At 43.8% G+C, this 12645-nt stretch overlaps 1 protein-coding gene across 2 annotated transcripts; it reads right to left on the bottom strand.

Annotated features, from left to right (window-relative positions):
- Nucleotides 1-526: 526 nt before the first annotated feature.
- dhx8 (DEAH (Asp-Glu-Ala-His) box polypeptide 8) lies at nucleotides 527-7338 on the bottom strand. 2 transcript variants are annotated; one of them, XM_077625966.1, is made up of 22 exons: nucleotides 7132-7338; nucleotides 6939-7024; nucleotides 6799-6871; nucleotides 6616-6701; nucleotides 6074-6546; nucleotides 5853-5997; nucleotides 5575-5781; nucleotides 5414-5501; nucleotides 5254-5351; nucleotides 4478-4625; nucleotides 4106-4287; nucleotides 3095-3289; nucleotides 2832-3017; nucleotides 2548-2758; nucleotides 2294-2475; nucleotides 2092-2232; nucleotides 1863-2018; nucleotides 1663-1800; nucleotides 1448-1576; nucleotides 1171-1367; nucleotides 911-1090; nucleotides 527-833 (listed from the first exon to the last, which is right to left on the bottom strand). In XM_077625966.1, the coding sequence occupies exons 1-22, from the start codon at nucleotides 7238-7240 to the stop codon at nucleotides 614-616; spliced, it is 3630 nt and encodes a 1209-aa protein (XP_077482092.1). In that variant the 5' UTR covers nucleotides 7241-7338; the 3' UTR covers nucleotides 527-613. The 2 variants fall into 2 exon arrangements, with proteins under 2 accessions (XP_077482092.1, XP_077482093.1); XM_077625967.1 differs by having other exon boundaries at nucleotides 6616-6704; nucleotides 7132-7326.
- Nucleotides 7339-12645: the final 5307 nt, after the last annotated feature.

The following is a 12645-nucleotide window of genomic DNA, read 5'->3' as shown; positions in this document are numbered from 1 at the left end:
GAAGTGAGTCTTATTCTACGGTTTTTTTTCCTTGTGTTGACACGGAAGTGAGTCTTATTCTACGCTTTTCCTCCCCCATACCAAGAAGGCTCATTGACTGCGCCTCTCTTGACTGGGTGGCAAAATACATCTGGCCTATAGTTTAGCCTGGACGACGCAAAATTAAAAATCATGTTACATATTCAAAATCCAGGATAACATTGTTGGATTATATACTAAAATGTATATTGCAATTTGAAGCTTTTTAGCAAAACCATAATTGGTCTCTTTTGCATTTAAGAGATTTTTTCTGTTTGGATAAAATATAAAATCTAATTCACCATTATAATCTCCTTATAAGGGATTTTAGTGTGTAACGCCTATTCATAAATTTACATAAAAGAATTGTATTTGGTGGATGATGAGCAAGTAACAAATTTCTATTCAGACTTTCTCGAAACAAAAAAAAAACGTTTTTAGGATAGTGTTTTCCTCGAGACGTTAGCCTGAATTTCTCAGATTGTTAATAGAATTGCCAAAAACAAGGTGAAGGTATGAAATAAATTTAAACAGAGCAGATTTTTTTTACAAGTCCAAATAGGAAGTGAACAAAGCAACCACGTGCTAAAAGCCATTAGCGTCTCCTGAAAGCTCTGGAAATCCTCCATGCGTTTGGTTCCTCGTAGCGGTTATACAGAGGCTCAAGTCGCTGCTGCTTCTTCTGCTTGCTGAGGCGTGTGGGGTCGGACACCTTAAAGAAGGCGGGCGCAAACTCCACCAACCAGCGGGGGTCGATGGTGGTCACCTCACGCATGTACTCCTTGGTGGTGAGCACCAGTTCGTGGTAGACCACCCTGAAGACAAGGAATGAGAGACATCAAAAATATTGCCTTGTGTCATAATAAGTTAGTCAAGGAATCCCATTTCTCACCATTCCGGCTGGCGGTTGAACAAAGCGCTGGATGGATGAATGTAGACCACCTGCTGGTCAATGAGGGTCCTGTAACCCTCTTGAGGGTCCTTCTTGGCGGCGTTACGGAAGAAACCACTGCAAATTGCTTTTTGGACCCTCACCGTGGCTTTGCCGCAAGATACCACATCCAACTTGTGCCTGAGAAACAGAAGTTGATGATGACAGGATAATGAATCGGTCTTCTTGATGGATTTGAGTTTGACGGCTCGTCGTCGTACCGGTCCATGATGCCCAACATCTGCTTGCGGATGTCCTGCCCTCTCCTAAGGGAGCGTGCTTGAATGAAGTTCTCGTAGCACCACGGGTTGGAGAACTTGTTGTTCTTCCATGAATTGTAGACAGCCAGCAGGGTGAGATGGTCACCCTCGGGCTGATGGAATTTGGCCTTCTTCTGGTCTGCTAAGGCCTGTTTGTCCTGTGACACCGAGCAAAAAAAGGGTTCAAGGCAAACTCTAAGAAGACTATCTCATCTAAGAAGGTCTGGTGGTGACTGACTTTGGGTCTGTAGAAGACGTTCTGCACGGACAACATGGACACAATAGTGAGCATCTCCTCGCTGCAGCCCAGATGCACGGACATGATCAACATCTTGCACAACATTGGTTCCAAGGGGAATTCTGCCATCTGGACCACAAAAACAGCAAACGTGAGGAATCGAAGAACATTGATAGGAATAAAAATAAATAAAATGTCTCCGAGATGTTCCTCACCCTTCGTCCCAATCGTGTGAGCAGTCCCTCGTCGTCCAGCGCGCCAAGAGTGTATAGCTGCTCCATGGCTGTGATCAGGGTCTCCATGGGAGGAGCGTCCATGAAGTCGAAGGACAGCAGGTCGTTGATACCCATCGCCTGACGAAGGGAGCGAAAACATGTTTAAACGCACGCAACGTCATGGTGACGTCATCGCGTACCTTGAGCGAGAGCACCGTGCTGGCCAAGTTGGTCCTCTGGATCTCCGGCACGTTGGTGGTCAACATCTCGTCCCTGTACGCTCGCTCCGTATAGAGACGGTAACATTTCCCCGGGCCCGTTCTGCCGGCTCGGCCCGCCCGTTGCTTCGCTTGTGCCTGTTTCCGCACACGCGCGTCTTCAGGATACGTCCGACGGACAGAAAGCGGCAAAACGTCCGTTTGGATTTACCTGCGAAATGGGCGTCACCACCAGCTGGTCGATGCCCGTCTTGGAGTTGTAGACCTTCTGCTTCACAAAGCCAGGGTCCACTACGTAGTAGATGCCGTCGATGGTCAGCGACGTTTCGGCGATGTTTGTTGCGATGACCACCTGGCGGGAAGAAAAGATAAATAAACATTTTCAAATACGAGGATTAACAATGACTAGTTACCTTCCTGCTGCCAGGCGGAGCCGGGTCAAAAATCCTGGTCTGCATTTCGCTAGGCAGCGCCGAATAAACCGGAAGTATGATGAGTTCTGGGACATCGGGCCCGAGTGATTTCATGCGCTCGTAAAGGATCTCGCAAGCGGTGTCGATCTCTTCTTGCCCAGTCAGAAACACCAAGATGTCACCTAGAAACACGACGATGTCAACAACTCACATTCCCGAAAGAAGGACGACGGAATCGATCGAGAATTACGAACCGGGCGGCTCGGTCAGGTGAATCTGCATTACAGTGATGAGGCTGGCGTCCAAATAGTCTGTTTCGGGCTCTTTGGTGTACAGAACTTCCACCGGATACGTCCTCCCAGGGATGGTGAAGATGGGCGCCTCGTAGAAGTACTGCGAGAACTTCACGGCGTCCAGCGTAGCTGACGTCACGATTAACTTCATGTCCGTGCGTTTCTGCACCGTCTGCCCACAAAAGAAATCATTAGAGAAGAACGCGGATATGAAAGTTGCATGTGAAATAAGAGGCGAGGCGAACCTTCTTGAGCAGACCAAAGAGGACGTCGGTGTGGATGGTCCTCTCGTGGGCTTCGTCCAGCATGATGATGGCGTACTGTCCCAGCTCCGAGTCGATCAGACACTCCCTCAGCAACATTCCGTCTGTCATGTACTTGATCACCGTTTCCGGACTGGTGCAGTCCTCGAATCGAATGGTGTAGCCGACCTACGAAGAGACCAATCGTCGGGTTTTAACGAAGAGTAGAATGGCAATTGCAAACGGCGACTGTGTTGGAGGCGCACCTCCTGGCCGAGACAACACCCGTACTCTTCGGAGACCCTTTTGGCGACGGACATGGCAGCCACACGGCGAGGCTGCGTGCAGCCGATTTTCCCCCGCGTGGTGTAGCCGGCTTCCGCCAGGTACTGCGTGATCTGCGTGGTTTTTCCCGATCCAGTCTCGCCGATCACGATCAGAATCTGGTTGTCGTGGACGGCCTGTGATGGGAAGACGAGAGCTCGGCAAAATGGTTCATTTAACTGATTGACAGTAGAACGGACGACCAATTCATTTTGACAGGGCATGCCAAGGTCAAATCAACTTTAAAATATTACTTGGGCTTGTAACCAGGGTGCAATTTTGTTCTTATTCATTTTTATTTAATTAACTTAGTTCTTATAAATATTAATTATTAAATGTATAGTTATATAAAAATAACAAAAATGTACACAAATGAGTCATCATTTAAAATATCATTAATAATGATTGCAAGTATTCAAGCATTTTTAAATAGCCAAAAAGTCAGTTGCACTATTAAAGGGTTAAAGGTATTAAACAATGATTGACTTTCTTCCAAGATTGGCCATTGGCCAAAATACAGTATTTTCACGACTATAAGGCGCACCCCATTATAAGGCGCACCCTCAACGAATGACACATTTTTTTTACATATATAAGGCACACTGGATTTTAAAGCGCACTGTCTATTTTGGAGAAAAATTAAGACTTTTAAGTGCGCCTTATAGTCGTGAAAATACGGTAATTGAATAACTGTAGCAGAAGAAAATATTCACTTCTAAAATAGACATTTATATAATGAGTGATGTAATTGCCTTTCATGATTGTATTTTTTTAGCATATGTATAAACCTCAAATATCATCTTAAAACATGACTGGTCGAAAAAAAAGCCATGTCAGTAAACCTTTGTTATTAAGAGTTTTAGTACATTCATAGGGAAAAGCCTGTTTTGAATAGCTGTGCCCTGCAATGATCACTGTCACTCAACGGGTTAAAAAAAGGGAAAAAAAAGAACCTGTATAAGTTGCTCCTTCAGCTTATAGATTGGCAAACTTTCCCTCTGCTCCAGGATGGACAGCTGAGTCTTCTTTCCGTAGGATGCCTTGTTGCCGCCAAACGCGTGCTTCTTCCATTCGGGGATGTCGTTGGGCATCATGCCGATGCCGCGCATGTTGGCCGCAATCTGTCTGCCGTCAACTGAAATGACAAGTGCTTGGTTAAAGTGGTTTGCAAGAAACTGTCCCTTTCTGCAGGTTGAAAGAAGTTTGTGCTGCTGAATAATGCTCGGGCCTTTTCGCGTACTGGAAAGCTCCGCCGCGGTCAGCAAATTTCCACCGCAGCGTCTTACGGGAAACGGCTTTCATATATGTAAGTCGACAGCACTTACCGTCAGGTAGCGGGTCGACCCAGTGTTTGTTGAGCCCCATGGGGATGGAGTCCATCTCGGCCTCACGCGCAGCCTGCTTCAGTTCCCGCCGCTCTTTGGCAAGAGCGCTCTGCATCATGGCCGCCTGGGACAGCGAGCCGTCTGGATTCTGAACACAGAATTTGACTGTAAAAATCACATGGATTGGTGGTCATGTTTTTATTAACCCCATACTGGGCGAAAAGGGAAAATAAGTGGGTGGTTAAAAAAAACTCCATCTTTCTGAGCATAACATGGAAAAGGGAAAGTCACTATTAGCCTCTTGATTTCCTAAATTGAATGGTAAAAAAGGGGGTGGATACAGGAAAAAAAGCTCACACCCACACTATGATCCTTTTGGGGACCCTAATGTGGAAATGGGAAAATTGGCTTTCATTTCCTAATCCTTAGATGGAAAGGGGAAAACAAAAGAATGGATAAGAGAAGAAAAAAAACTAATCCAACACTATGATCCATAAGGAAAACAAAGTGGGAATAGGAAAATTGCCTTTAACTTGCACTACCAGGAGTCCTAATCCTTAGATGGAAAGGGGAAAACAAAAAGGATGGACAAGGGTAAAGCAACATACTCCCACACTATGATTCTTTAGGGGAGCATAAAGTGCAAATTTAGTTAAAGTTGCCATCAACTTGCACTAACTTCCTAATACTTAGATGGAAAAGGGAAAACATGAGGGTGGACGAGGGAAAAACCTGAGTAAAGGTTTTCATAAGCACATGTCGGTGATGTACAGCACCTTGACAATCTTGACTGGGCTCATGTCCATACTCTGTTTGGTGTGTCCTCTCAGGAACGGCGGCTCCTCTTCAACCAGCTCGATTTCCAAGTCTTCGTCTGGGACACGAGAGACCACATAAGCACAACCTGTTTGGTGGAAGGTTACTGGTTTTGCTTACCTTCTTCGTCATCGACTTTGGGGAGGATTCCAGTCTCGTCGTCAAAATCTGGGAATTCTTCCTTGGATAAAACGTTGGCGGCGATCATCTGGGGGTAGAACACGTTTCGGTTATAGTGGGTAGTAGTCAATAAGAAGAATGCAAGAAGAGCTGAAACCGACCTGCTTGATTTCCCATTTCTCCGGATCAGAGATCTTGGTAAGCCTCTTCCTCTCCAGCGTGTCATCCTGTTCCAGTTCCCTGGCGGGGCCCAGGTTGAGGTTGGTGGGCCCGTCCGGGTTCCTCAGGTTCACTTCCTCGCTGCCGTCGGGTCCGACATTTCTCCTCCTGTTGGGGTTCAGGTCCTCACCCGTCTCCTGATCCACGTCCTGAAAAATCGACAACGCACAGTGTGAAGAAGTTCGGATGGCGATAAAATCAGCGACGACAATGCGCTCACTTTCATGCTGAGACTGGTTTTGGAGCCAGTGAAGGACAGAACTTTGATCTTGACTCTTTGGCCTTTGCTGACTACGTCGGCAACGTTGGCCACTCGGCCCTCGCGTCTCAGTTCGGAAATGTGCACTAAACCTTCCCATCGTTTCCTACGGGAGGCGAGCGGTGGGGAGTTGAGATGAAATGAAAACACATAACACGTATTGCAAAAAATGTCACACAAACCTGAGGCCCTCCAACTGAACAAAACATCCAAACTGCATGATGCTGGTGACTTTTCCGTTGTATATGTCGCCAACAGATGGCTCTTCCGGGGGCGGGCGGTCCACGTGTTTATCCTTCCAGTCTCGGTCTCGATCCTTGCGGGGGCTTGGCGAGCGTTCGCTCCAACGGGAGGACCGATCTCGCCTCCTGGAGCGGTCGCGGTCCCTGGAGCGATCGCGTTCCCTGGGGCGATCATGGTCCCTGTGCCGGTCTCTGGAGCGCGATCTGGACTTGGAGCGCGAGTGGCGGCGCCTTCTGCGGTCTCCGTCCCGGTGTCTGTGTCGGTCACGGCTTCTGCTCCGAGTACGGCGTCTGCTCTTATCCGCGTGGGACCGCTCGCGTTTAGAGTCGCTGCTGCTGACGCTGGGCATGAACATCTCTAGCTCTTTCATGGCATCGGCCGCCACCTTTACGTCTTCTTCGTCCAGGAGTTTCTGCGGGGAAACGCGTACGCTCAGTGACGCGGCTAGCAAGTCACGTGAAAATTTATGTCCAGGTCCTACCGGCGGTGCTTCATCTGGCTTGCAGAGCGCAGGAAACAAATCCTTCAGACGGTCCTTCTCGGACTTTGGCTTTTGAACTTCAGGAGCTGCTAAAGGGAAAATAGGATTTATCATATGAGGCTATTTTTCCAAGACAAAAATGTTTCCAGTTCCAATATTGTGTGATGGGAAAATTGTCTTCACCTTTCCTTGTGCTCGACTTAGACGGGGGTCTCATGGTCTGAATAAGTCTGAGCAAGTTACCAATGAGGGAGTCCTGAAATGAAAACAAAGCCATAACGTCAACGCTAATCTACGTGACTTCTCCGAATAGGGAAACTTACTGTGAATTCGGCTCCATTTTCTAGCAGGAGCACTTTAAACCCGTCAAATGTGGGTTCTTTTTCCGCCAGGCTGATAACGAATTCAGCTGCGGAATCAAATGAACAACAAATTAAAACAACATGCAATACAAGCGAACATTAGCTGGTGCTAAGTAGTTAGCTCAATTGTTTTGAAGCGAGAGAATGCTCGAACCTAGATCTTTGTCGCTGATTCCAAGATGGTTGTCAAGCTCCGTGCATACTTTGGACACCAAAGATAAAAATTCAAGCTGTGAGAGCTCGTCAACATCAGCCTCCGCCATGATTGCTCGTGTTTGTGTTTCTCCCCGGGATTCAGCAGATGCTAACAGGTCGTGCTGGCCTGGTAAGTTTCCGCTTCCGCTTTGACTGGAAAAACAGGTCAAGTGCCACCTTGTGGCGGTCTCCCCACAAGAGGACGCCATCGCTGCTTCTTGAAAAAAACACATTGGCAGAATGTGTACTATATACATTTGGATTATACATTAGAAATGTTTTGAGTATTTATATATATATATATATATATATATATATATATATATATATATATATATATATATATATATATATATATATATATACACACACTATATATACACATATACATACACATATATATACATACATATATATATACATATATACATACACATATATATGTATGTATATATATATACATATATATATATATACATACATACATATATATATACACACATATATATATTTATATTATTTATTCTATATATATTTTTGATATATTTTATGCAACTATTGCATTCACTAGGAAAAAACGTTTATGGAATTATTTTACTGTACATATTATTTTTAGTATTATGCTGAATTCATAGTTATGTAATTTGTTTGTGTTCTTTTTCTTTTTTTTATGAATATTTTCTATATTTTGGCTTTTTTCCTAACTTTCTGGTTTTCTGAATTATAAAAAAAACACACCATCACATACTACATTTCTTTGAAAAGATACTTTCTTCCAAGTGAATTGGATAGATTAGGTTTAAACAACTAGAAATGGCAAAATAATTTAAATAAACTACTCCCCAATCATGTGAAAAAAAATGCTTTACCACCAACAATTTTCAAAACATTCTGACAGACTTACTTGACAGTGGGCCAAATCAAAACATCAACCAACCCCACTCCAACTGTATCAGTTAATATGTCTGCATTTTAGTAGTAAAACATGAAACAACATGAAATGACATCCCTCCATTGTTCTGGCAGTGGAGGAAATGAGCTGTGCATTTGGGGTGGGGGGAAATAATCCAACACAACAATCCCAGTCTTTCTGTGAGAAATGAATCAAGGCCGTTCAATCTTTAGCTCCTTGACGTGATCTCACTTTGGATCAACACTACACACCAAGTGAGCGAATGTCACAGCTTGCCGCTATGATGCATTGCTCGCCTTTGACAAACGCATTTCTCTAAAACAGGGGTGTCCATTCATCTTTGTCTCCGGTCACATCGTAATAAGAGTTATGTTTGCTAACCCATAAAACTATTCATTGGCTGCCATTGAATCCTCACAGTCAAAATGAGAGAAAACCCACGCAAGCCCGTGTACAACATGCAAACTCCACACCTGGGATTGAACCCTCGACCCCAGAACTGTGAGGCCGACGCGCAAAAAATGTACTACATTTTCTGTGAATGTTATTTTTTCCCCACACAAGCAGCCCTAATTGTTTTTAATCGTTTGAATGTGGTGGAAAAAAAATAAGATATACGTGAAAGCATTTCTGTGTCAGCGTGTTTTAGTCGTAATTGTGAATTTTCACCACAGGGTATGAAGTGCTTTAGCTGTCTCGGTGCGTCGTCCTCGCCTGAGCTGTTTTGTAGGCCCACGTATGTGCAGCGAGGAGGGGGTCTTACATAAGACGAGACGTCCGCGGCTCACATGCTACGTGCACACGGCCGCTCATGCATTATTGGAGACCCCTAGCTGAAGGGAAGAGAAGAGAGAAGAACATACAGGATGCTCATGGCGTTAGAACGGGGGTCTAGATTGATCTGATGGGGGGCTGGACCAGTTTATTTTTGGCCCAGAAAGTTAACTTGTTCATTCGCCCCTCCCAGTTTAAATGGATTGGAAGTTCCGTGTCGTCAATGGGGCTGAAAGATGAGCATCCACAGCCAGTTGAAGTGAATTGGACATCTGTCATTGTCAGTTAAGGGCAAGGAGTTAGTTTTGCGCCACTTTTTTTTTTCACTTCCATATTAGAGTACTTGCAGGTCACTTATGGTAAATAGAGATCATTTCTTATTGATTTTGAGGGACTTTCCTGGGTGCTTCTTGTTCCTTTGTCGGTTCCTGCTGATTTTTGGGCTTTCCAGGGGACGTCCAGTTGGTTTTGGGGGATTAGAAGGTTCCCGAGAAACTCCTTGGCTGCCATCGAAGGCCCTGCTTTGATGGCAGGGGAGGAATGAACGAATGTGATTGCAGCAAAGTGCAGTAGTGGACAAAATTGATCAAACAACAACACAAACATCTGCTTTTATGGCGCCCTTACCGAAGAAATGAACGCATTTCATTCTGTACGTATAGTATGAATGATCTGCAATATGCCCGTCAGGCAAAGCAACCCTGCAAGCCGGGTGGGACCTGCTAGCAGACCACTTCCAGCCCGCTGAACACAGGTTTAGGACCGCCGGCGTAGAAAAGAAACATGCAGGATCCAAAGCACGGCTGGCTGCGGCCAAGTGGAAATTTCCCGCAAAGACCGGACGGGGAGTGTGAAATGTGTAGGGGAGAAAAAGGGAGGAAGAGGTGGGGGAGCTGCTGGTGGTAAGTGTGAGAAGAAGGGCGTTTCCAGGGGGCGGGGCCGTTGCTGGAGTATGGGCGGTGTGCAAAGCTGCCCGAGTGAGCTCACGTCCCCCACGGGAGCCCCCACCCGACCTGCACGTGGCCTACTTGTTTTGATAACATGTTCGCCACCACGCGCTTCCACTTCAGGGTCCATTTGCTTTCTGAGAGAAATCTGTGAGAGGAATGAAAATAACACCATCATGTCAATGCTGTGATAGAATCCTATAGCGTGTGAAAGGAAAAATTTGATAATACAAAAGTGGGCAAGAGAGCATTTTAGTGGTGTATTGTGAGATTTTTTTCAGTTGAATTTGTATGTGTGAGATAATATCAGTGAGAGTGTTTCAGGAAATTGGTGAGAGTTAATTCGTTGATTGTGAATGAGAGTTTTAGCATTCGGGGAACATTTTACTTGTGTATTATGGCATGTGAGTCTCAGAACCAGAGTAAAAAAAAACTTTAGTGTGTGTCTGAACTAGTAAATGTGTGTGATTTCTGAAAAAAATCAGTGAGAGTTAACCAGTTTTTTAATATTAAAAAATATATTTTTTAAAAATTACAATGTGTGAGAGATTCTGAATAGTGAGATTAGTATTAGAAGTGTATTTCCGTATTCTTTACAGTATTTTAGTCGTGTTTTGAATGTAAAAACCACTGCTAGTAAACATTTTTAGCAGCACAGTTTTGACTTGGATGTGGGAGAGCGTTTAAATTTTCTATTTATCGTCTAATTTTCTTAATTTTAAGCAAAATCCTCAATGTGATCCTGCAGAAACGGAGGGAGGAATGACAATACTAGCGCTTTTATATATATATTTTTGTCCTCAGAAAAGCGTGGACAAACTGCCATGTTTGAGGCTGAATTTATTAGTGCAAAACAAGGCAGAGCCAACAGACCAGAGAGCCGCTGAGAAGTCACTTAAGTCACATATTTATTACATAAATATTTCATTAAAATAGACTAGCGACAATTACCAGAAAAATATCTTCCTTTCAAAAGCCTGACCCACAAACAAAAGCTTAAAAAACAACAACAACCAAAATCAACACATGGACATTTTACACTCAAACACGCTGATTGTCACTCGTGGACCGTCACACACACAGCTGACCTGCTGCGTGACAGTGGTCAGGTGTGTGTGGGGGAGGCTCCAGCGTGTTATTGTGGCGTAATGAGGACATCACAGTAGATCGGCAGCCATTTTCATGCGTCTATGTTATTGTTTATTTGCTCCAACGCGCCCTGAACCTTTTGATTTTGTTTTTTTTGCATATTGCCACTTGACTGTTTTGTGCATTAAAGGAAACCAGAAAATTGCCATTCAAATTCAATAACTTTGTGCACCCTTGTGACCTGCGTCTGGTGATTAAGAGGGGAGAAAGGTCAAAGGGTGTACGGTGGATCCCCGGTATTTGGGAAAATCAGTGTGCAATAGAGGCCTATTAAATTAAAAATATGTATTAAAAAATAATAATAATATTTGAAAAAAATATGTAGTAAAATGATAATAATAATAATTTTTGAAAAATTATTTATTAAAATAATAATAATTTTAGAAAAAAATATTTATTAAAATAATAATAACAATAATAATTTTTGAAAAAAAATATTGACCAAAAAAGCAACTCAGCAATAACAAGGGTCGAGTTTCATTTTTTTTTAAATGAATTGAAAGAATTGCTATTATTTGGCAATTATTAAAAATACACAGAAAAAGTTTTTTTCTGAACTTAATTTAAAAAAAAAGGAAAATAGATTTCTAAAATCTATGTGTAATTAAAAATTGTATTGGCCTAAAAAAGTGGCTGATAAATTTCCGCATTTTTTTAAAATGTAGACCTATGCATCACAGATGACGAATACACGGTTTCCACTGTACCAATTTCACACTTTCAATCAAAACCGGATTTTAAATCTAAATTCCAAGCAGACTTTTTAACGAAAGAAACCGAACGTTAACACCAGACGTCTTTTAAATCCACAAATTTTGCCAAATTTTCACCGTGCCAACCCCCATAAAACCCATACGCACACCAACCCAGTTAACCCTGGAGCATTTGGACCCAAAAGAAGTCACTTTTTGTAATCTAAAAAATAAAAAAGCAAGCAGTGGCTGCCGTCCTGCCCCACGAGACCATCTTTGGCACCTTCCTAACCTCCCTGAGTGCTTACAGGGTCACACTTTGGGACTGAAGCGTCTCTTGAGGTGCTTTGCCATAAGACCCCTTAACCCCCCCACCCCCTAGACAAAATGAGAGCTTTGACATCACGAAAAATTCAGCGTGTTGAAATCGGTTGAAAAACACAGCGACACATAAAACATTGACGGCGACGTGAGGTCTGGAGAGGTGTTTGGACTTTGCTGGTGTCGTGTGAGGTGGCTCGGGCCTTGCTACGGAGCGTGTTGGTTTTGGGGTATTCCCGTCATTTCGATTCCCGGATTTGCATACGGCGGAAGGGAGAAGCGGAAAATAAAAACACCCTCGGAGGCCCATCTTTTCCGCACCCAGTGCTCGTTTTTCCCCACTGTTTGCATATGTAAAGCCATCCCTAAAGCAACTTCAGATAATCCTCTCCTAATATGCGTGTACATTCGACGCTGTCAAGGCGTTCGCCACTTTTCTCGTGCTTTTTTTCACTCGTTCACCAGCGAGAACGCCGATGGACGTCCAATCCATATCAATTGGCGGCTTGGAGAAATTTGCAAAGATAATAATACAAATTCATGAGCATCAAATGGATTGGACGTCTATCGCTGTCACTGGCAAAAAAATGATTTAAATGCTGTAGGATTTAGCCATTTAATTCAACAAAATAGCTGTTTAAACGTAATTAAATATGGCTAATGCTAACGTGGCTAAG

The sequence above is a fragment of the Stigmatopora argus genome, chromosome 18 (genome assembly GCF_051989625.1).
Source record: "Stigmatopora argus isolate UIUO_Sarg chromosome 18, RoL_Sarg_1.0, whole genome shotgun sequence".
NCBI lineage: Eukaryota > Metazoa > Chordata > Actinopteri > Syngnathiformes > Syngnathidae > Stigmatopora > Stigmatopora argus.
The sequence above is the reverse complement of the archived record's forward strand: the minus strand, read 5'-3'. Positions and strand labels throughout refer to the sequence as shown.